This window comes from Ruditapes philippinarum, unplaced genomic scaffold (assembly GCF_026571515.1).
Source record: "Ruditapes philippinarum isolate M1 unplaced genomic scaffold, ASM2657151v2 ctg3467_1_1_1_1, whole genome shotgun sequence".
NCBI classification, from domain to species: Eukaryota; Metazoa; Mollusca; class Bivalvia; order Venerida; family Veneridae; genus Ruditapes; species Ruditapes philippinarum.
In genome coordinates, this window is record NW_026862068.1 from 30,459 (window position 1) to 52,770 (window position 22,312).

Below are 22,312 nucleotides of genomic sequence, written 5' to 3' on the forward strand. Positions count from 1 at the left end.
AACACAGATAACCGGCGTACCCATAATTTTCGTACCTGAATGTTGCATACCTTGTCTATAATAATATAACAGTGAAAATTTTTTTTTTAATTTATTGATAGTTTATTGTATAAATAACAAGGTCAAACACATTTTAGGTCAAATCAATGCCACTAGCACCTGTGAACACTAACGCAATACCGTTACAATCTCATTATAATAGATGATATAGCTCGAGGTCTATATCATATATAGTGTCAGTTTTTGAGACGGTTGTCATTGCTGAAAATACGTGTTACATCAAATGGGTTGGGTGGACCATTTTATACACCTTTATGAAAAGTCAAAATTACTATTTGACACTTGCCTTTGTTTGACCATTTGGGCACATAAGCACCTTTTTGGAATTTTCATTGTTAAATTGTGTCAAGCTGCCATGATTGTGCCATACTAATGATTAAGAAATCCATAGTCATTATTACTGACTTAAAATACAATTTTATGTCGGTTGTATTTTTATTTAAAGGTAAAACACAGATGAATATATTGAGTCATCTATAAAGAAGGCAGATAATCAAGCAAAATGTTTATATGCATAACTGAAAGCTCTTTGAAAGCGCCTCATATATGAAAAAATATATGTAAACAAATGTACATGATTAGTTTGATTTTTTTTCTAAATATAAGCTACAAAACATCTTAGCTTGGCAAAAAAATGTCTTATGCTCAAAAATAATGGAAATGATACTGCATTACTTGATCCAAGTAATATTAATGTGATACATTACTTGCCCAAAATCAAGTAATGGTATTGGTACTTATACTTCACTAAAACCCAATGTAATGGTAATGGAATGCATTCCTTTTGCAAAGTAATGGCCCCAAGCCTGCTTTATCAACTCATCATAAAAATACTATTATGAATCTTGACTGTGTGCACCTGACTGTTGGTACCACAATCAAATCTTCATGGGACCTTCTACAACTTTAACTGGACAATCATGTGAGAATGATTAAACATGGTTTTATTGACAACAGTAAAGATGTAACACATCATTTCATGACCCATACAATAACACAGTAGAAGGAAATCATGAAATGTATTTGGGATGTCCAATTCTGTTACCAGACCTCAACCATTGCAAAAACCTATGGTACAAAAATGCAATTTGAAAAACACACACCTTAGCAGTCTGCAAGGTCTTAAAATGTACATTTGTGATTTTTGAATTAAATAATGGTGTTCACAAGGTCAGAGGCAATCATGAAAAAGCAAATGAAAATACAATCTGTTGAATATTAGATAAAAGTCGTATCTGAGTCCATGATTTTTAACAAATTTCAATTTCCTTCAAAAGTGTAAATATGTATAAATAGATATTGTTTTGTTGATTTTCAATAAATTCCTTTTGAATTTTTATTATAGTAACAATCATTTATACTAAATACAAAACATACTTCTGAAATGGATAATACTTGGCACATCAACGAAAATATATTTTTCAAGGTATGTAAAGGTATTTATGGATGGCACTGTATACTCCGTGACATTGCATGTAGGTAAATTATCACAATTATATGCTTCAAAATTAACCCTTTAAGGACATGACTGGTGACATGTCTGGGGTCTGACCTCGACAGTGAAAACTGTAGCATTATCTCAAAGTATTCATGTGACAACAGCATGGTTTTTTAATATTTATCAATATAGATGTTAATATTGATAATTTAAATAAAACATGTTCCAGAAGTATTTCAAATAGAAACAAAATGCATACAGTCTGAAGAAAAGCCTTTAAAAGTTAAAAATGTAAATAAGAACTTCCAACAAAACAATTAATTTTGTACTTATTTTTTCTTCGTGTAAGTTCATTTTTACTTTCACGTCATTCTGTTATTTCTATTACTGTGAATGTCGTTTTAGCTCAAAGAAAAACATTTATGTCATTAAAGTTTAATAAAATTGATTTTTTTATAGAAATATTATATATGACAACGTTTTGTTGATACAAACCCGAATCAACAGACTTGAAACCCCTTTGCAAATAATGAAAGGAACCTAAAATCCGAAAAAAAGAACCAAAAGAAAGCTTTCTAACTAAAAATACTTTAACAAACATTTATTATAAACAAGCATTCAATCGTTAGCGGTAACATAAAAACAATGATGTTTTATTTTCGATCCTTGAAGATCGTTCAGCACGACATTATTGTTGTGTATACATATTAGATGGTATTTTTAGTTTCTAGTATTTGGCCTTTTTCAATTTGGGTGGTTCCAGTATTCTTACTTGAATACTATATAATCACCCTTAGGATATGTTTCCTGCTTTTTAAACTTGGCTTTTGACGTCTTGTCTGTGATATGCAGGCTTCATAACCTCAGAACCCCTTTCAAAATTCCATTTTATTCAGTTCCGCCTATTGTTTTCTTGTTTAGGGCACACGTATGCTTTTACTTGGGGACCATACGCCGCTTTTCATGGAATGACACTACTGTGTCTCATTGAAGGTTTCATGATAATCGCCGTATAAATATATCTGCGGATGTTTCTATTCAAAATTCACAATTTTTGTGTTTAAATGTTGAATTCTGCTTAAGCCGGTGCTAGAGGGGTGTGGACGGTAACTTGCACATTCCAGTACCGTCCATGAACAGGCTCAATCAAACCGAGCGTGCAATATTTTACAATTTTGCCGTGTTGGGCTTTCTTTAGGGATTCTGTTTTTTTACTATTTCATGTATATGTAAAATACATGAATATTATAAACTTTGTATCCTTTTCACATACATTATTAACTGATGATACCGGATAAGTTCGTTTTTTGTGTGCTTCTCGGCTTTTTCATGCCTATGAGTAAACGGGGTCGTGGACGTAATTGTAAGTGGTGGTATCGTTGATGTTTGACAAAATTTATAAGTCACTAAAGCAGTGTAAAATAATCTGTAGCAGGATGCATCGTAAAAAATATAGAACTTAATATGTATAGGAGAAGGCATGGTAAAACAGAAAATATCTGAAATTTAACTTGATAGTCAAAATAACTTATGCCTTATGCCCTTCCCTGTTTTTGTTTGGGGTCCTCCTGGGCTCCTTGCTACTGGCTCTTGTTACTGGGTCGGGTGGGGGCTGCGTTCATTGAACGCCGCCTTTCCTTGATGATCTTGTTTATCATATTTTATGAATGTAGATAGTTCATTTCCAGATCTTCATTAGATCAATTTATAAATAGAAGCGTTTACCATGTTAGAAAAATCCTTTTTGTAATTTTGCCCCCTTGGGATATCTTGCTTTGCATTAATTTTGTCTGTCGGTCGGTCTGTCCGTAGACCAAATGGTTTCCGATCAATACCTAACGAACGCTTGAGCCTAGGAACTTCAAACTTGGTATGATGATTGTTCATGACCAGTAGATGACGATATCGATTTTGGTGTCAAGGGGTAAAAGGTCAAGGTCGCATTAACCTTGTAGGTAAAATCTGTTTCCGATTATTAACTAAAGAACCCTTAGGCCTAGGAACTTCCGACTTGATATGATGATTGTTCATGATTAGTAGATGACCCTTATCGATTTTGGAGTCAAGTGGTCAATGGTCAAGGTAATATTGACCTTTTAATAAAAATCGTTTCCGATCAAAAACTAAAGAAGGCTTAGACATAAGAACTTCAAACTTGGTGTGATGATTGTGCATGACCAGTACATGACCCTTATTGGTTTTGGGGTCAATGGGTCAAAGGCCAAGGTCACATTGACCTTGAAGTTAAAAATGGTTTCTGAATAATAACTAAAGAACGCTTAGATCTAAGAACTTCAAGCTTAATTGGTAGGATGATTGGTCACGACCAGTATATGATGATGATGATGATGATGATTGTTTATAACCAGTCGATGACTTCTATAGATTTTGCGGTCAATGGGTCAAATGTCAAGGTTACATTGTCCTTATAATTAAAAATGGTTTCTTTGCAGGTTGATGACCCCTATTGATTTGTGGGTCAAGGGGTCGAATGTCAGGGTCATATTGACCTTGAAGGTAAAAACGACTTCCGATCTATAACTTGACAACCCATAGACTGTTGGCCCTTAATCTTTGTTGGGGCATTGGTCTTGGCAAAAAGATGACCCGTTTTGATTTTTGGGACAATCAAGGTTATATTGACCTTGTAGGTAAAAACAGTTTCCGATTACAAACTTGACAAGCTATGGGCCTTTGACCCTAAAACTTTGTAGGTGGATTGGACTTGGCAAGTAAAGCACCCCTTTTGATTTTGTGGTCATGGGGGTCAATGGTAAAGGTCACATTTACCTTGTATGTCAAAAAAGATAAATAACCTGACAACTTATTGGCTGTTGGCCTAAGGTCAAAAACTACGTCAAACAGCCCCAAATATTAAAAAAAAAACTTGTTAACACTCTTTAGGCTAATGTTTAGGTCTAAATATCCCGGAAATTTATCTGAAAGGTTGTGATTTCTAAATAAAATTCGAAAATGAGTTGCTTGAGGTCAAATACCTGGGTTACACTGCTCAAATATATAAAAACCTTAATAACACTTTAAAGGCTACTTTAGGAAATTGGTTAGAAATGTTGTTTTGACGATTTCTGTGCAAGTATGAATGTGTATTGTCTGGAGTCAAAACTAGATCACACAGCCCTTTTATGGTAAAACATCAACAATCTACTGTTTTGGTCCAAATATCCTGGAAAGTAAGAGAGGCTCTTTTGATGATTTCTATATTGGTCGCCGGAGGTCAAAACTAGGTCACACAGCTCGCTAAAACATGTATAAACATTGTTAACACTCTAGAGGCTACTTTTTTATCAAAATGTCCTGGAAATTGGTCAGAAAGGTTGTTTTGTTGATTTCTAGGTCAAGTTCGAATATGGGTCATCTGGTGTCAAACACAAGTTTGACTTCCTGTAAAAATTATAGGGAAGAGCTGAATACAAGAAAGGTTTTCATTGGTCATATTGAAATAACAAAATGAAATCTGGGAATCCCATTGGCCATTCTAAAATAAAATGTAAAGAATAGTTCTTGTCAGTCTAAGATAGTTCTAAACTAAAATGTTAAGGACAGTTATTGTGATAATGAAATAAAATATAAAGAATGATTCAAAAATAAAATGTACAGAATAGTTCTTTATTTTTCTAGTAAAATTTCACAGATATTTAAGTTCTGTTTAACAATACTTCTTGCATTCAGATCACATTACATTAGTGAACAGTTTATTTTTCGTAAGAACTTACTGAGTTTATTTTTCATAAGATCTGATTTTTGCATTTTGTCCAAAATAACGAGTATATTATCAGAACTTATCAGGTGCCCATAGATTATGACGTTCAATACTGTGTAATTGGTGTGTTCAATTAATATAATGTTCATACTAGTTATTCTTATATATTTTATTTATTTTAAATAATTGTTTTACCGACTGCGCAGATGTTGGTGTTAAAAATTGAGTTCACCCACCGAAACACGACAGGTTTGTTTAGAAACAATACACTTTAAGGTACTCCATTTTTTCAAGATTATTAACCCTACAATAAATTATTATGTCATTGTTATGCAAGCTACGCTAACATTTCAATATGACTTTGCATGGAAAACTTACTAGTTTTACTTCGGCGAGTATCTTTCTTAAAGATACTTTTTTGTTTTTAAGATGTGTTTATAAGTCTACATAAACTATGTGAACCTCATGATGCACAAGGGTCATGATCTACGACACTTTTGCAGGGGTCGACTACGCAATGCTACATGCCGAATATTATTTTTTTTGTTTTGTTTTTGTTTTGGGTTTTACGTCACATCGACACAGTATAGGTCATATCGCGACGTTCCAGCTTTACTGGTGGAGGACGATCTTGCGTGAATTATTTCAGGCAAGAACGGGCACCTGAGTAGAACCACCGACGTTCCGTAAGCTAGCTGGATAGCTTCCTCATATGAAAGAATCCAAAGACCCTGTCGGGATTCGAACCCACAGTGGTGAGGGGCAAGTGGTTTGAAGTCAATTACCTTAACCACTCGGCCACGGACGCCCCATCCGAATATTATGTGCATTTTAGTTACACACATATATAAGGCAGGACAAGGGCAAGGCAAATATCAATCCAAGGAACATGATTAATATCAGTTTTGTAGAGGTCATCAAGACTTTTCTACGTGCAAAATATCTAAGCTCTCAACATTGTAGTTACACAGAATAAAACTAAAATGTATTTCCTATACAAGTCTTTAAAAATCAAGTGACCCCTTGGCAAAACAAAAAAGTGACTTGAAGGAAATCATTATATCAGTTTTGTAGATGCCTATAAGTTAATACTTTTCTCACCAGTGGCTTTTGACATGAAATGAATTTACATCTTACACAAAAACAATGCTGTACTTCATGTATGAATTTATTGCTCGTATGATACTTAAATATGCCAATAATATCTTGAACAGCGGGAAACATTTAAAAGTCGTCTATTCACTGGAAAATGTAAAAATATATTTTAACAATTTTAACTGTGGACTTTTAAAATGTGGACTTATAAAATATAAATATGATTTTTACGGATAAATTGGTAATACACTAAAAAACATAAAATAAAATACGTTAACGAAAATGCAAAAGAGTTCGAAAACGACAAAGCGAAGTACTAAAACGAAAACTCAAAACTCGCAATTTCGTTATCGTATTGTCGTTTTATCATTATCTCCAGTTGCGATTGTGTGTTTTGTTTCATTATCATACTCACATTTAGGCGTTGGTCCTAAAGGTTTTCGTAAATTATATATGCAATAAAAGATAAATTGCAACTTAAAAGCTTTTTAAAAGAAATTGTACCTTTGGTTTTCCGTTGCTGTCATATGTTGCGAGGAATTTATGCTGTTTTCCTCCAGCTATTAAGCGAATTTCTTCACTACTGTCTTCTCTTATTATTAGTTCAAAACTTCCCTTGATGTTTGCTCTGGACCTTTTTTCAATGAAACCAAATGCACAGTTTAGAAGCTCGTGTTGTATTTTCTCGCCATGCTTTATTTCTATTGATTCTTTGTCGACTTTGTCAAATTCGTATATCTGATTTAAAAAAGAAACTAGTTATTTTATAAAAGCTTTACCAATAGTTTCCAGAGTGATGAAAGTGTAATAATTATTGCAATATCTAATAGTTAAACTGATAATATAAACTTCAATAGAAACATGTATGATGTGGTGACATTTTTTTTTCATGCCCCCGGGTATGTAGTAATTCAACCGTCCGAACGTCTGTCCGTGCGAGGTTAACATAAAATGGCAAGTTGATTTTTTCTTAAGTTCAACCTATCCCACAGGATTAATAATTTGCACACTTACTAAACAATACAATGTATATGACCCGGGCAAGTAACATATCTATGGCTTCCATTTTTACCAATTTATTGCCTTTCACAGCACTTTAAAAATGAATAATTGGTTGACTTAAACCGGCAAGTTGGATATATTTTAAGTTCTATCTATAATAATGGCTTCTTTATTTCCAAACGTACTGATCAATGCAAAGTACATGGTATTGCCAAGAAATATAACCGTGCCATCCATTTTTTCCAGTTATTTCACTTTTAATTACTTTGAAAATAGTTAACCTATTCTGGCAAGTTGGATTCATTTTCAATTTTTTCCGTTTATTTTATAATATCTTTCATATGTAGTAGGTTGATACCTTGAATTGTATTCTAATATTTTGTGGATCAATGTCACTGGTGTAAAAATCAAATTTAAACTTTTTTGCTCATACAGCCTTATTTTTAAGTTGATTTATTTCATGTTTAAAACAAACTGCAAGGAGAGATTCTCTTCCTTTGTGTTTAGTTAGGGGTTATTTGGGTCAATGTCACCAATTTAAATAATGGATTTTACACTTTTTAGGTGTATTTATCTTATTTCATTGTCAGATGTCTTTTAGGAACATAAAATTGGGGTTTCTCCTTTCGATTGAGTTAGGGGTCAGTTAGGTCATGGTCACGAGTGCAACGTATAATATCGCAACGCCACTTAAGGTCGCACTTGCCGCTATAGTCGCAGCATTGTTGTTAAAGATATAGCACCGATAAATCTAATAATATCTTCCACTATTAGATTAGTTAAATAATAGTTTATTGTATAAATAACTTATAATATACAATTTCACAATTTTACAAACGTAATCAACAGTAGATACAAACGGGTTGGGCCAAAAGTTGTAACAACATTATCGTTGTCCCTTCCCTTCCACCATTAAACGTCGCAATGGTGACGTTAATTAAATGTTGCACAATATTTATTTGCCGTTGAATGTCACAACACTACCGTTAAATCGGAAGATGTACATTGATGATAAAATTAAGTTAGCTAGTGGTATTACATCACAATAAACATAATATTGAGTGGATGTTTGTATATATATAGTAACTTTCGGATCTAAAGAAATATCCCGATCTATTTGCCCACTCAGGATGAAATATACTTTTAGATGTCCTTTTTGTTATATGCCCGTTTGAAAAACGGGTCGTATTATAGTTTCGCCCCTGGTGGGCGAAAGGGCGGTTTTGCCTAAGGGCGGCGTTAAATTTAGTCTGGAACATATCTCTTACACGCCTGGAGGAATTTTAATGAAACTTCATAGACATTTTACCACTATGAGAAGCTGTGTAGCCTGCTTGACGCAGGTCTCTAGGTCAAAAGTTAAGGTCACACTTTGAGGTCGCAAGCAAAACTTTTACATGCATGAAGGCATTTCAATATAACTTGGCACACATGGTCACCATTGTGAGGCGGAGTGTCGCGTGCAGAATTTAGGTCCCTATGAATAAGTTCACACATAGGGGTCAAAGTTCAGATAAAAATATGAAATGTGTATTCGGACCATTAAGTAAACATTTATTGAGGGAATGAAACACGAATGGTCATTTATCATGACAACATATGTCAAACATGTAATTTAGATCAATATGCAAGGTCATGGTCCCTCAAGACGATCAAATATAGAGATATTGTCCAGAGCATATCTCCTACATGCATGGGGGACTCTAAAAAACTTCATAGAAATGATAACAACTTTGACAAGCAGTACCGTGCGCATGAACTAGGTCTCCAGATCAAAGGTTAAAATCACATTTAGAGGTCTTTAAAAAACGCTTATCTGAAGCAAAACTTCTACATGCATAGAAGAACGTCAATATAACTTGCGAAGTTTTGCATGCAAAATTAAGGTCCGTCCGTCCGTAAGGTTAATGTCACACACAGGGGTCAAAGTTCAAATGAAAATAAGAAAATGTGAATTTGGACCATGTAGTCATCATCTATTGAGGGATTGAAACACAAATGGTCAGTATAATGACTAAGGGTGTGAAACATGTAATTAATGTTAATGTATGTAAGGTCAAGGTCACAAAAAATGATAAAATATACAGATTTTGTTCAGAGCATATCTCCTAAACGCATGAAGGAATTCTGATGAAACGTCAAAGAAATGTTTATTACTACATATATGTTTACTCTCGTTTTCAGAGATCGCTTCCATTTTATTTCTGTAAAAGTTTTCATTATGCAACAGCTAGCCGCTATTTTTGAAGGATTTCATACTGGGTAACACAATAGAAATAGCCTAAAAATCATCAAAAATTTTGCGCATCCTTAAATTCAAGCTTTCCACCTTAAAACCAACTGGTCAAACATACAAACATATCAATACACACAAAAATATAATAACAATAATAATAATGATAATAATAATAATAAAATATATTCATCTCATCACAGATGTTTTTTATTAATGGAGTTCAATGTTTCCAAATAAGGATTGTTATAAGCCGTGTCTTTTAGGATTTACTGCGTAATGACACGATTTACTTTGCGAGCCTTCAATAAAAACAAAAGTACATAAAAAACATTCTCATTCATCAGCTTCACATTACAAAACATTTTTGATTTTCATGTACAGATAATGTAAAACGAATGTATATATTTGAAAATAAAGTCTGTTTCGGTATAATTTTCATTGAAAATATGTCTGACAATCCCCTTAAATTTGAATATGCCCTCTGATGTACAATTTTAAACAAATCCGACTAAATGTCAACAGGTTGGCATTTTTTATACTTTCGGTTTCTTTAATATATAAATAATGTATTGTTTCCTTTTGTATATATGAATTCACTTATTTTAGATGGACTTTAACTTGATTTAGTGTTTGAAACTGTACCTCTGCTCTGTCATGTACGTACAGAACTTTTAGTTCCTTGCGAAAGTGAAGTTAACTATAGTTCTGGTAAACTGCTTTACAGTCTGCCATTGGAACGATGCGGTCGTTAGTAAATTCAATTTGGTACTTAGTGAAAACTATCAATACCACTTTCTCTGCCGTCACAATAAGTAAACCCCATAATAGATGAGCCGATATACGGGCATGCTCTGGAGTGCGGGTAATTAATACCTTCACTCTATTGAACGCACTGTGCATGTACGCATATGTATACGACACATTTTCAACAGAAAGGTTATAAAACTACTCGTTTGATACAAATATAAATTGATGTTCTCAGTATCTATAACAAAGTGACATTCAAAACTGAGATTGTTCTTCATATTCAAGGAGCGTGTTCTGTTAATCTTTACGTGTATCTCTTCAAATATGCTTGTTGTTGAACCTTGATAAAAAATCTAGTCAAAACAAAAACAAAACAACTTCAGTTATAAAATGGTACTCAATGCAAATATCAATATAGTTTTATTGTTTTAAACATCATATAAACATTTTTTCTGATGTCAAAGTAAGAAAAAGGTTGTATTCTACTGAAAAGTGTGTCATATGTTCAACTCTCCAAATTGACATCAACGTAATGCGAAAACACGTAGCGACGACTAAGTTGGACTTTGTCGTCTCATCGTGTTTTCGCTTTTTCTGATTTTCGAGGCAACAAAGCGAAATTACGACAAATGGAGGGCGAAAATACGATACATAAAACCTGTCGTATATTCGCATTCAATCTGTTGTATTTTTGCTTTTCGTCGTGTTCAAAATACAAAAATGCGGAAACACAAAAAGAAGACAAAGTATAACTTTGTCGTCTCTTCGCATTTTCGGTTTTTCGCATTATTACATTTTCAAATTGTTACATTTTCGCATTGTTGCATTTTCGTTTTTCGCATTGTTACATTTTCGCATTGTTAAATTTTCGCATTCCTGCTGTACATGCGCATGGAGACATCAATCTATTATTATTACCATTATTATTAAGTTTTGTAATGTCTGATCACACTGATACATAATTATTTAATAGTATATAACATATGTTGTATTCACGTAGATGTATAATTTAAAAGTATCATCCCGCTCCTTGCACATGTAAAATAATTAAATAATATAACGGTAAGGCTTTCAGATTGTTTTGAATCTATTAATGCAACAATTATTATAATGGATACATAAATGTACGGAAGCCCATTGACGCCGTTTTGAGTTAGAAGTTAAAAGGCAACAATTCGAACTTAGATGTTAGATCTTAGAACTTAGATCTCAGAACTTAGGAAAACGCCATATTGACTGGAAGATAGACATGACGATGTACGTGAGGTAAACTTCTGTTTATATTTCTTTAATTTCAATTTTTTTTTTAGAATGCAGAGATATAGCTATTATGTTAAAAGATTAGGTGATTGTATTAGTATAACTTTATCACAACTGTCAGTAGCATCTGTTAACACGAGATTCGAGTTTCAAACATATACCCGGTCTTTCAATCGCTTTCTACGCCATTAGGCATCCTCGTGCGAAACGTTGCGGTTTCGTTGCCATTGGCCAATCAAAATACTCGATACAAAATACCGAACAGCTGATTTAAAATGGCGTAGAAAGGAATAAAAGACCGTGGAGAGGTTTGAAACTCGAATCTCGTGTGTATCAGATGCTACTGACAGTTGTCAGTAGTCCAATTTAATGTATTTAGTAATATTATTTAGTAAATTCATGTGATTCTGACCCGTACTCAGCTGACAAACATTCATAAGTCTATGTTTACGTACTATGTTCTATGTTTGGAAGTTTAACAAAAACATGAAATAGTGATAAAAGTTTTTTTAATTGTCTGGACAATTGTTTTCACAAAGGATAGGAAATGAAACCCTTGGCTCAAATCTGGAGTTTCCGGCCTTCTCTTAACTTATACATTTTTATAGGGGAACATATTTTACAAATATTTTTTTTTGGTTTTTGACACATTTAAGATGAATACAGTTTTTTTTATCAATCTGGTTATATTTTTTCTTCCCAGGTTCGATACTCGTGCCTGTGGGAAAAGGTGGCTATTTAGCCCATTGTAGCCAACAAAAAATATCTACAATGAGGGAAACAAGCGTAAAAACTGATATCTGTTGCCAGTCTTTGTGTAATTCCCCAATTGTCAAATTTGGAACAGTATTTAAAATTGTGTAACTGAAAGTTTTGTTTGTTTTCTAATGTGTACAAAAATAATTTGATTATATTTCCTATGACAGAATCTTATTTATTCCTTTTCTCGACGACCGACGAAAATGGTGTTTACATGGGCATGTACGTTGGGAAATGGCTGTTATAACACAAGGATCATGGATTTAGCTGTTATTCTCAGAGGGGGCGCATTTAACAAGCCTAGAACTGATTAAAAATACTTACCTATAGTTTATTTTACAAGAATATTAAACTGATATTGAAAGCTTTAAAAATTGTCCAACACAGAACACGTACACCTAAGGACGATTATTGCAGTTATCCATAGGAGTGCAAAGTGTGTAGGTTTCGATCGATGTAGCGCAAATTGGAGACTGACTACCGGTTGCAATGCATAGACATTCTGTAATGAGGATCATCCAAAAGGAACTGATGAACGCAAAGCCACCGATCATCTCGGCGAAGATATATCCCGAAATGTACTTACTTTGTGTGGCATGTAAATGGTTACGACAAGTTAAAGGCATATCAATTGTCAAGTTTTTTAAGTTTAAAATTACTTTAATTCACAGGTTTACAAACTGTGTATTATTGTTTTTGAGGTTTTTATAACATGATATAATAATTCACTTTGATATATTTATTCAATGTAGATAAGATTTGCATGTTTGAGTTTTTATTCATATCGTTCGTCTGGTGTATTTTTGAGTACATGACGACGAATGTACTAGGTTGCTCTGTATTTCCAATTTTATTTCTTCAGATCAACTTTTAGTATATCATCCGTAAAAAGCATACCTGAGCATGAGGTATTGTGAGTTGCATTTTCCATTCAACAATATGCACCATTTTATTATATTTGTTTAAACATAAGCTTATGTTACATTAACATTCGGCTCATATTCACATATATTGTTTGTTTGTTTGTTTCATTTTACGCCTTTTTCCAACAGTATTTCAGTCATATAGGCGGGTAGTTTCCTAACCATCGTTCCTGGAAAGGTACACCAGTACTAGACTACCTTCCTCCGTCATATTCACACATAACCATCCTTGTGGTAAGAACGAGAGTCGAATATACTTACTTAACTGTGAATATAAGGCCTTGAACTTAAGATGACCTTGATCTAAAATAATATTCATTTATAACATGTTCCAAAATTGAGTATTTCTTGAACTGTTTTGGCTTAAAGTCACACATTCATCATAGATTTTATTGGATTTTACCATAACTTAAGCATTTCTTGACCTTTTGTCTCATGGTATCCCTAAGATCATACGGTCTTTTTTCTAAGAATAGTTGATGTAGACCTACAGATATCATTGATAATTACTATAAATATTATTGTAACAGAGATGAAGTATTAACTATTTATTGAGTGTGCACGGGGGTATGCCATCAACAAGTTCTTGTCGAGAGTGTGATATTATTTTTTGTGATCAATAAGATAAATATCTTGTATTAGGTTTAGCAGTTTACTGTAACTTGAAGAAAGTTTTATGTATGAGAACGGAGTTATGTTTCCTTCTTTTAGCTTTTTCAAAACCGAGTTTTTAAAGTTCTAATAACTAAGTTTTAATAAGTAAATTCTAATAACTAAGTTTAATAACTAAGTTCTAATAACTAAGTTCTAATGTCTAAGTTCTAAGAACTAAGTTCTAATGTTTAAGTTCTAATAACTAAGTTCTTATTACTAAGTGCTAATAACTAATGTCTAAGTTCTAATGTCTAAGTTCGACATTTTGCCTGCACAGTGTCCTTACTAGTCTAAAAGGCAGGCGCAAGTGCAAATGTATCGCGTGAAAATCAATTGATATGGTTCTTCTGATGCTGACACTTCTTTGAACAAAAGGCCGACACACAGAAACAAGAGCACCGCTAGGCGGAGCATTATATGCCTGAAAGTGTTTTTAGTAAGGTTCAAGCATTTGTAAGACATGGTAATTAAACTAAGCATCAATAGGGGTCTTCTACCTAATATTGACAATCAACCTATGAAGTTTGAACACTTTGGGCTAAATGAAACTTAAGTTATGCTCAAGAAACCACAATTTTCAGTGTAAAGATCATTGTGATCCTGACCTTTGACCTTATGACCCTAAAATCAATAGGGGTCATGTATTGGACATTGTTGTTCATCCTAAAAAAATTAACAGCTGTAGGTTGATTAATACTTAAGTTATTGAGCGGAAACTGGTTTCAGTTATAAGGTAAAAGTGACCTTGACCTTTGACGTTGTGAGCCAAAAATCAATAGGGGTCTTCTACCAAATATTTACAATCATCCTAAGAAGTTTGAATATTGTGGGTCAAATGGAGCTTAAGTTATGCTCCGGAAACTGTTTTCAGTTTTAAGGTAATAGTGACCTTGACCTTTGACCTTGTGACCCCAAAATCAATAGGGGTCTTTTACCCAATATGGACAATCATCCTATGAAGTTTGAATATTGTGGGCCAAATGGAACTTAAGTTATGCTCCGGAAACTGTTTTCAGTTTTAAGGTAATAGTGACCTTGACCTTTGACCTTGTGACCCCAAAATCAATAGGGGTCTTCTACCCAATATGGACAATCATCCTATGAAGTTTGAATATTGTGGGCCAAATGGAACTTAAGTTATGCTCCGGAAACTGTTTTCAGTTTTAAGGTAATAGTGACCTTGACCTTTGACCTTGTGACCCCAAAATCAATAGGGGTCTTCTACCCAATATGGACAATCATCCTATGAAGTTTGAATATTGTGGGCCAAATGGAACTTAAGTTATGCTCCGGAAACTGTTTTCAGTTTTAAGGTAATAGTGACCTTGACCTTTGACCTTGTGACCCCAAAATCAATAGGGGTCTTTTACCCAATATGGACAATCATCCTTTGAAGTTTGAATATTGTGGGCCAAATTGAACTTAAGTTATGCTCCGGAAACTGTTTTCAGTTTTAAGGTAATAGTGACCTCGACCTTTGACCTTGTGACCCCAAAATCAATAGGGGTCTTCTACCCAATATGGACAATCATCCTATGAAGTTTGAATATTGTGGGCCAAATGGAACTAAAGTTATGCTCCGGAAACTGTTTTCAGTTTTAAGGTAATAGTGACCTTGACCTTTGACCTTGTGACCCCAAAATCAATAGAGGTCTTTTACCTCATATGGACAATCATTATATGAAGTTTGAATATTGTGAGCCAAATGGAACTTAAGTTATGTTCCGGAAACTATTTTCAGTTTTAAGTTAGCAGTGACCTTGGCCTTTGAACTTGTGACCCCAAAATTATTAGGGGTCTTCTACCAAATATGGACAATCATCCTATGAAGTATGAATATTGTGGGCCAAACAAAACTTAAGTTATACTCCGGAAACTGTTTTCAGTTTTAAGTTAACAGTGACCTTGGCCTTTGAACTTGTGACCCCAAAATTATTAGGGGTCTTCTACCAAATATGGACAATCATCCTATGAAGTGTGAATATTGTGGGCCAAACAGAACTAAAGTTATGCCCCGGAAACTGTTTTCAGTTTTAAGTTAACAGTGACCTTGGCTTTTGAACTTGTGACCCTAAAATTAATAGGGGTCTTCCACCCAATATGGACAATCATCCTATGAAGTTTGAATATTGTGGACCAAATGGAACTTAAGTTATGCTTCGGAAACCAAATTGCTAACGGACGGACAGACGGATGTACCAACATTTGATATGTAAAAGGCAAATAAGCTCATTAACTACACCTGGCCCCGTATTAACAAAAATTGAAGGATCAAGATCATTATCAGGATCAAATCTAAAAACTCAAATATTCTCCATTGTTTATTCTCATAGATTAAATATTTAATATTAACATGATAAAACTGGACTTGAAATAGCATGTTTTTGTAATTTTAGAATAAATTAATTGTTATTTTTGCAAGATATGGGCATTTTACAGTTAATCCAAATATTGATATTGATCCTAAAATTGATCCTTATTTTGATCCGATTATTTTTGTATTTGTTTCGATATGTGTCTATTTTATCCCAAAATAGGATTGTTTCTTTGCAAATCAGCAAAATTTTATATTATCTCTATGTACCATTCATTCTAGCAAATACGATCAATATTAGTTTTAAAAAACAAAGAAAATAAAATCAGGATCACTTAATCCTGAACCTGATCTTTCCTTTGTAAACACGGGGCCTGGACATAAGTCCATAAGCTCATAAAAAATAGCTCACATTATTAATTTTATGAGTTTTTGTTCTTTATTTAACTACGGAATGAAGCTCATAACTATCATATGTAAGCTCGGACAGACGGATGTACGGACGCCAGGGGGTATAACATAATATGCCCGAAATTTTTTCGGGCATATAAAAAAATCAATAAATAAACGTACTTTTGCAATCTATGATTTGCCTTATCACTGAAATCTAAAGGAACATGCAACTGTAGCCACAATAATGGCATGAGGTTTTTATAAAATCGCTATGGATTATTTAATTATTTTTGCACGCTTTACATCTAGTATTATAGGTAGTTATGCAACAATTACTTAATAAGCTATCATTCGGTACCCTGTCAATATGACGATGAAATACTTCTTTTGTAAAATTATAATGTGCCTATTCAGTAATGCAATTCCTTGTGAAATATACTGATGGCCCCAATTTGTAGCTAAGTGCAGGTCACACCATCAATAATTTGTGCAGAAGTATGCCCCTTTGTCACCTGAGGAAATTGTAGCAAATGACAATTTATTTCAATACTATATAAACAAACCTTGTCTTTTAATATACTTTTATATCATGGTAACCTCAATCAGTATTAAACCGCTGATAATTTCATCAAATATTAATACAGAAGTGCACTTCGTTAAAATTAAGGCAATGGTTATCTTTTATTCAAGTGGCCACTGTGATCTTGACCTAGTAGAAATGGAAACACGGAAGGATTGACCGTCAATGCAAAGTGCACATACATGTAATTTAAAATGTAAAATAGACACGCAATTTGATCGGGCCATTTATTGAAGCTGTAACTACACCAGACATTCGCATAAACAGTTATTTTGAAACAGTTCAATAGGTATATCAACAAGATTCCTGGCATCATTTAGCAGAAAGGATATAATTTGGACACACAGTTTGAAGGGTCAGAAATCACATAAATCTAATGTTAGACTTATAATTAATTATACAAGAAATATAATAATTCATAAATAGTATAATTTATAATTAATAATTTTGAATGCCAACACGAAACCGAGTTACATGTTAATTGTATGTCATTGTAAATGCTCCAGCATCATCTGCAAAAACTTACGGTACAATTTTAACGATCCGTTTAATAGCTGTCAAAAGCTTTCTGTTATGCGAAGACAACACTCGAATAAGTTTCTCGGTTTCGTTACAATGAGGCCATAAAGTTCTGGCATATCTGTCTTCTCGATCAACACGATGACCAACGTTATGCCCACCATAGATACCAGGTACAAACTACATTGTATCAGGTCTTCCGAAATGTATTTCAAATTTCTTTCATTTCGATTTCTGCTTGGATCTTATCCATAAAACAATATCTGAGGCATTCAATGTGTACAGGATTTGTAATATCCAATCTTTGAAATCAATAAGATCCTTGAAAAATGAAATCCACTGGTGCAACCTTGCCTACGAAGGATTCTAAACGCTTATTTGTTAAACTCTTTCCATACAAATAACTTTTCAAACCTGATACAGTTTCTGTGCCGTTATAAATGAAAATTTTTTGAATCAATGCTAGCGTTGAATTTTTAGTTCCTCTAATGTGTTTGAAATATAATAGTTTATTAAAGTTTCTCACTTACATCTTCTTGTCTCTCTTGCAGTGAATATGGTGTTTCCAACCTTTACGGAACCTCTTAGTTCTAAGATCTAAGTTCTAAGGTTCTAACTTCTAACAAAAAACGGCCTCAATGGGCTTCCGTATAAAATAGATATGAGGTGTATTTTCACAGGAAAACATTTTATAATGATTGTTAATTCTAGTACTAGAGTTTTGTAAGATATACTTTATTTGATAACATAGAGTGCATGTTGGATAAAGTTTGAAAATACAAGTTTGATGGTTTAATTTAATAATTTGATTGTCATACTGTCTGCCATCTTACACATATTGCACGAATATCAATAAAATAGGAGTACAGTTCAAATTCATAAAAAATAAGAATTTTGTATTGACATCATATTGTATTATACTGTGCTTTTCTTAGTTCAATGTACTTAGCGCTTTGAAACAAGAAAGAAAACAATAAACTAATGGTACAAAAAATGTCATTAGCTGTAACGTTTAGGTATTTTCAGATTGATGTCTCCATGCGCATGTACAACCGGAACTCGAAAATGCGACAATGCGAAAATGTAACAATACGAAAACGTAACAAAGCGGAAGAGCAAAAATACTACAACGCAAAAATGTAACTTTTGAAAAAGCGAAAATACGACAGATGGAATGCGAATATACGACATATTTCAAATGTCGTATTTTCGCCCTTCTTCTATATTGCCTCGAAAATCCGAAAATGCGAGAACACGAAGAGCCGACAAAGACAAAACTTACGTGTTTTCGCATTTTCGCATTTAGAGGCGAAGAAGCGAAAATACTACATGGCTTAAATCAGCCACCATAACAAACAGTAAAAAACTTTGAAAATATATAAATGAATGAAAAAGAATTTACGGCATCAATGTAGACCACAACGATATTCGAAATCCAGGTTTTAGTATTGCCAATAAAGCTAAGGGACAAGCTGTTAAACTGAGCCTGCAATTTCGTGAAAATAATATCACAATGCACATGCTTTTTACATAAAGTTATTAAATACAAATAGAACAACATATTTGTTTACTTGATTTTTACGAATCAAAACAAAACTTATTAACACAATATGACATTAACTGCTAATAATAACAGCTCCTTCCATAGGCAAAATTAAAAAGCATTCCATAAGAGACGACGCCGCTCACCGGCGTCGCCAATAAATGTTAATCATTTACATGCATTTACATGTCATAAAAAGATAACACTTAATATTTTCACACTGGCCAAAGCTTTTGCAGAAGCGGTGGATCCATCTCAACGGCGGTGGTATATTTGTCGCAGAAGCGGTGGATAAAATATGGCCGTTTATTGTTGTCGGTAAGTTTATGACTGAATTTTACTTTATTCTTAAATGTTTTACTGAAAACACCTGGTGAGACAAGAGCCCACATATGTACCCTTCCAATTAACACGCACACGGGGCAATTTATTGCCATTTGTGCAAACACTTCTGTACAGTTTGACGAGGGGACGCCCGTTTTGCCAAATTGTGCTTAAACCACGTACAAATGTGAGCAAAACTACCCCTAAGTACACCAGAAACACATCGTATGTATGACACTTGCACAAAACAACCATGTTTTGAAAAATTTGAAAATTGTTATTACCCTGCCAAACATTGAATATAACGCAGACGGAGGTGGATTCAATAGCAATGCAGTGTGGTGGGCCCCAGAGCATTGATGTCAATTTGGAGGGTTTAATTTGATATATGACACATTTTTCAGTAGAGTACAACATTTTTCTTTCTTTGACAGTAGACAAACGTGTTTATTTGATGTGTAAAACAATATATTTATATATACAAAATAGATGTCCGAGGTCGTCTTCCAGCTTCCTACAACTGAAAATTCTTTCGGCTGGTAATATCATAAATTGATCTTTGTTCAACATAGCGCGTTAAACAGCTTTAAAAATAGTAGACCAATAACCGCAATGGTTTTGTTATAAACCGTGCACGTCATACAGCGCTACATGTTTTACTATTAATTTATTTTGTATTTAATGGTGCACATTTTAGGGACATCTAACGATATCCCTTTCTCTGCCGTCATATCACCGCCTGGTTGGCTCCAAACGTATATTCAAGAAGCATGTTCTGTTAATCTTTACGAGTATCTCTTCGAATATGTTGGTTGTTGAATCTAGAGCATGCGATCTTTTTTCAAATCTGATCACAAAAAAATATTCTTCAGTAATGAAATGAAATAGTTTGTTGAACATAGACTACTCTATGGTAATACATCGGCCACGGAATTTTCTATAAAGGAAAATAGAATAGGACCTCGAACATCTAGTTTTTTATAAAATTCTATCGTTTGAAACACTAAACAAACACTTTTCTCTGATGTTAAAGTAAGAAAAAGGTTGCATTCCATTTAAAAGTGCGTCATATGTCGAGTTAAACCCTTACAATAGCCATAAATGGTACCGGCCCACCGCACTGCGTTGCAATTGCATCCACCTCCGTCTGCGTTGTTATCAATTTTGGGGAATAACAATTTATTAAGTAACATACATACGATGTGTTTTAACCAAAATTATACAAAAAGGCGTCTCTTCGGCAAACTGGGCAGAAGTGTTTGCAAAAATGGCAATAGATTGTACCGTGTGTGTATTATAAGTTAGAAGAGTACATATGTGGGTTCCCGGTTCAATTTAAAACATAAAGTAAAATTCAGTCATAACCCGACAAAGCAAACGGCCATATTTATCCACCGCTTCTGTGACGAATACCCTACCTCTGTTGCGATGATCCAACGCTTCTGCGAAAGTTTTGGCCAGTGTGAAAATATAAAGTGTTATCTTTTTATGACATGTAAATGCTTGTAAATGATTAACATTTATTACTGTTTGTTTAATGATAAAGCGTGGTTTCACTGACGTTTCAAATAAATACATGTATTAAACAGGGCAAATACCTTACAAATCAATCATTTTTGTATGATAAAATAGGCTTTAGTTTGCAAAAGATATATGTAGGCTTTAGCTATCAATAAATTTTATGTGGTACTTATCTGAAAACAGCTATCCCATGTATCCTTGAAGATGAAAATTGATAAAGGTGATTTATTGTGCATTGACATAAACGGGGAAATATTAATACTTAAAGATAAAAGATATGTTTGATGCGTCATGGCAGGGATAAAAACTAACCATATAAGTTTGGTGGCCACCTGGACCACTGACTGTAAATTTGGGGTGGCTCTATAAATATTTTAGTGGACCAATATTATAGAATTATACTAAATTACAAATTCTAACACGCTTCACATTATTTCCCTATCAAACAGATAGGGCAATCGATTCAATATATTCACAAAAATAACAAACACATGCTTAAAAGTCGTATGACGTCAGACATGACATCAAAAAACCAAATGACGTTAAGACATTTACTTCTTTGCTCAAATAAGTTCAACATATTTTATCAATTCTCTTTTTATTAGCATGTTAAGATTGAAATAGGTATTAGTTTTTCTTGCATTGTAGTATAATATTGCACAGTTTATCGTTAAATGCTGTGTAATTCATCACTCAGGCCAGCCTAATCTCCCTACAAATTATGATCAAACACAGCAATAATCAAAGCACAGAAGGCGTTGACTTTGTTTGGGTCTCAGAATGTCAGAAAGGTGAAGGTTGTGAGATTAAAAACCAATTTGTTTTTGTATAGTGCCACAAATGCTGTTTCCAGTGTTATAACTGTAGTAAATTGGCTATGTGGCTAATTGCAACACTGATATTCAATTCAATGGTTATTTGGCTTAAACAATTTTTTAAAAAACAATTAAAAAACAACAACAAAAAACAAAAAAATCATGAGTTGCCTTAACTGGGATTTGAACTCCACTAAACGAGCATGTAACCCCTCGACCACGGGAAAGTTATAAAATAACAGCCTGAAGAAAACATTATTATTCTCAATTAGGGTTTGTAACCCTTATTAATTTCGAGATGTTTTGTTCACGGTAAACCTGTTGTTTAACACTGATGTAAATAATCATGGAGCTTAATTTAAGCATGTTTATCTGTAAAGAATTACACAATATTAGAAATCTTCGACC

The 22,312-nt window shown here is 33.6% G+C and overlaps 1 protein-coding gene across 1 annotated transcript in view; it reads right to left on the reverse strand.

Moving 5' to 3' along the window:
- The window catches only part of LOC132717826 (uncharacterized), a gene marked incomplete at its 3' end in the record, with an annotated part of 50,068 nt that overhangs the window by 25,582 nt on the left and 2,174 nt on the right, over nt 1-22,312 (reverse strand). Inside the window, exon 2 of the mRNA XM_060701398.1 lies at nt 6,819-7,052. Within this exon, the coding sequence (XP_060557381.1) occupies nt 6,819-7,052 (234 nt within the window). The remainder of the gene's footprint in view (nt 1-6,818; nt 7,053-22,312) is intronic.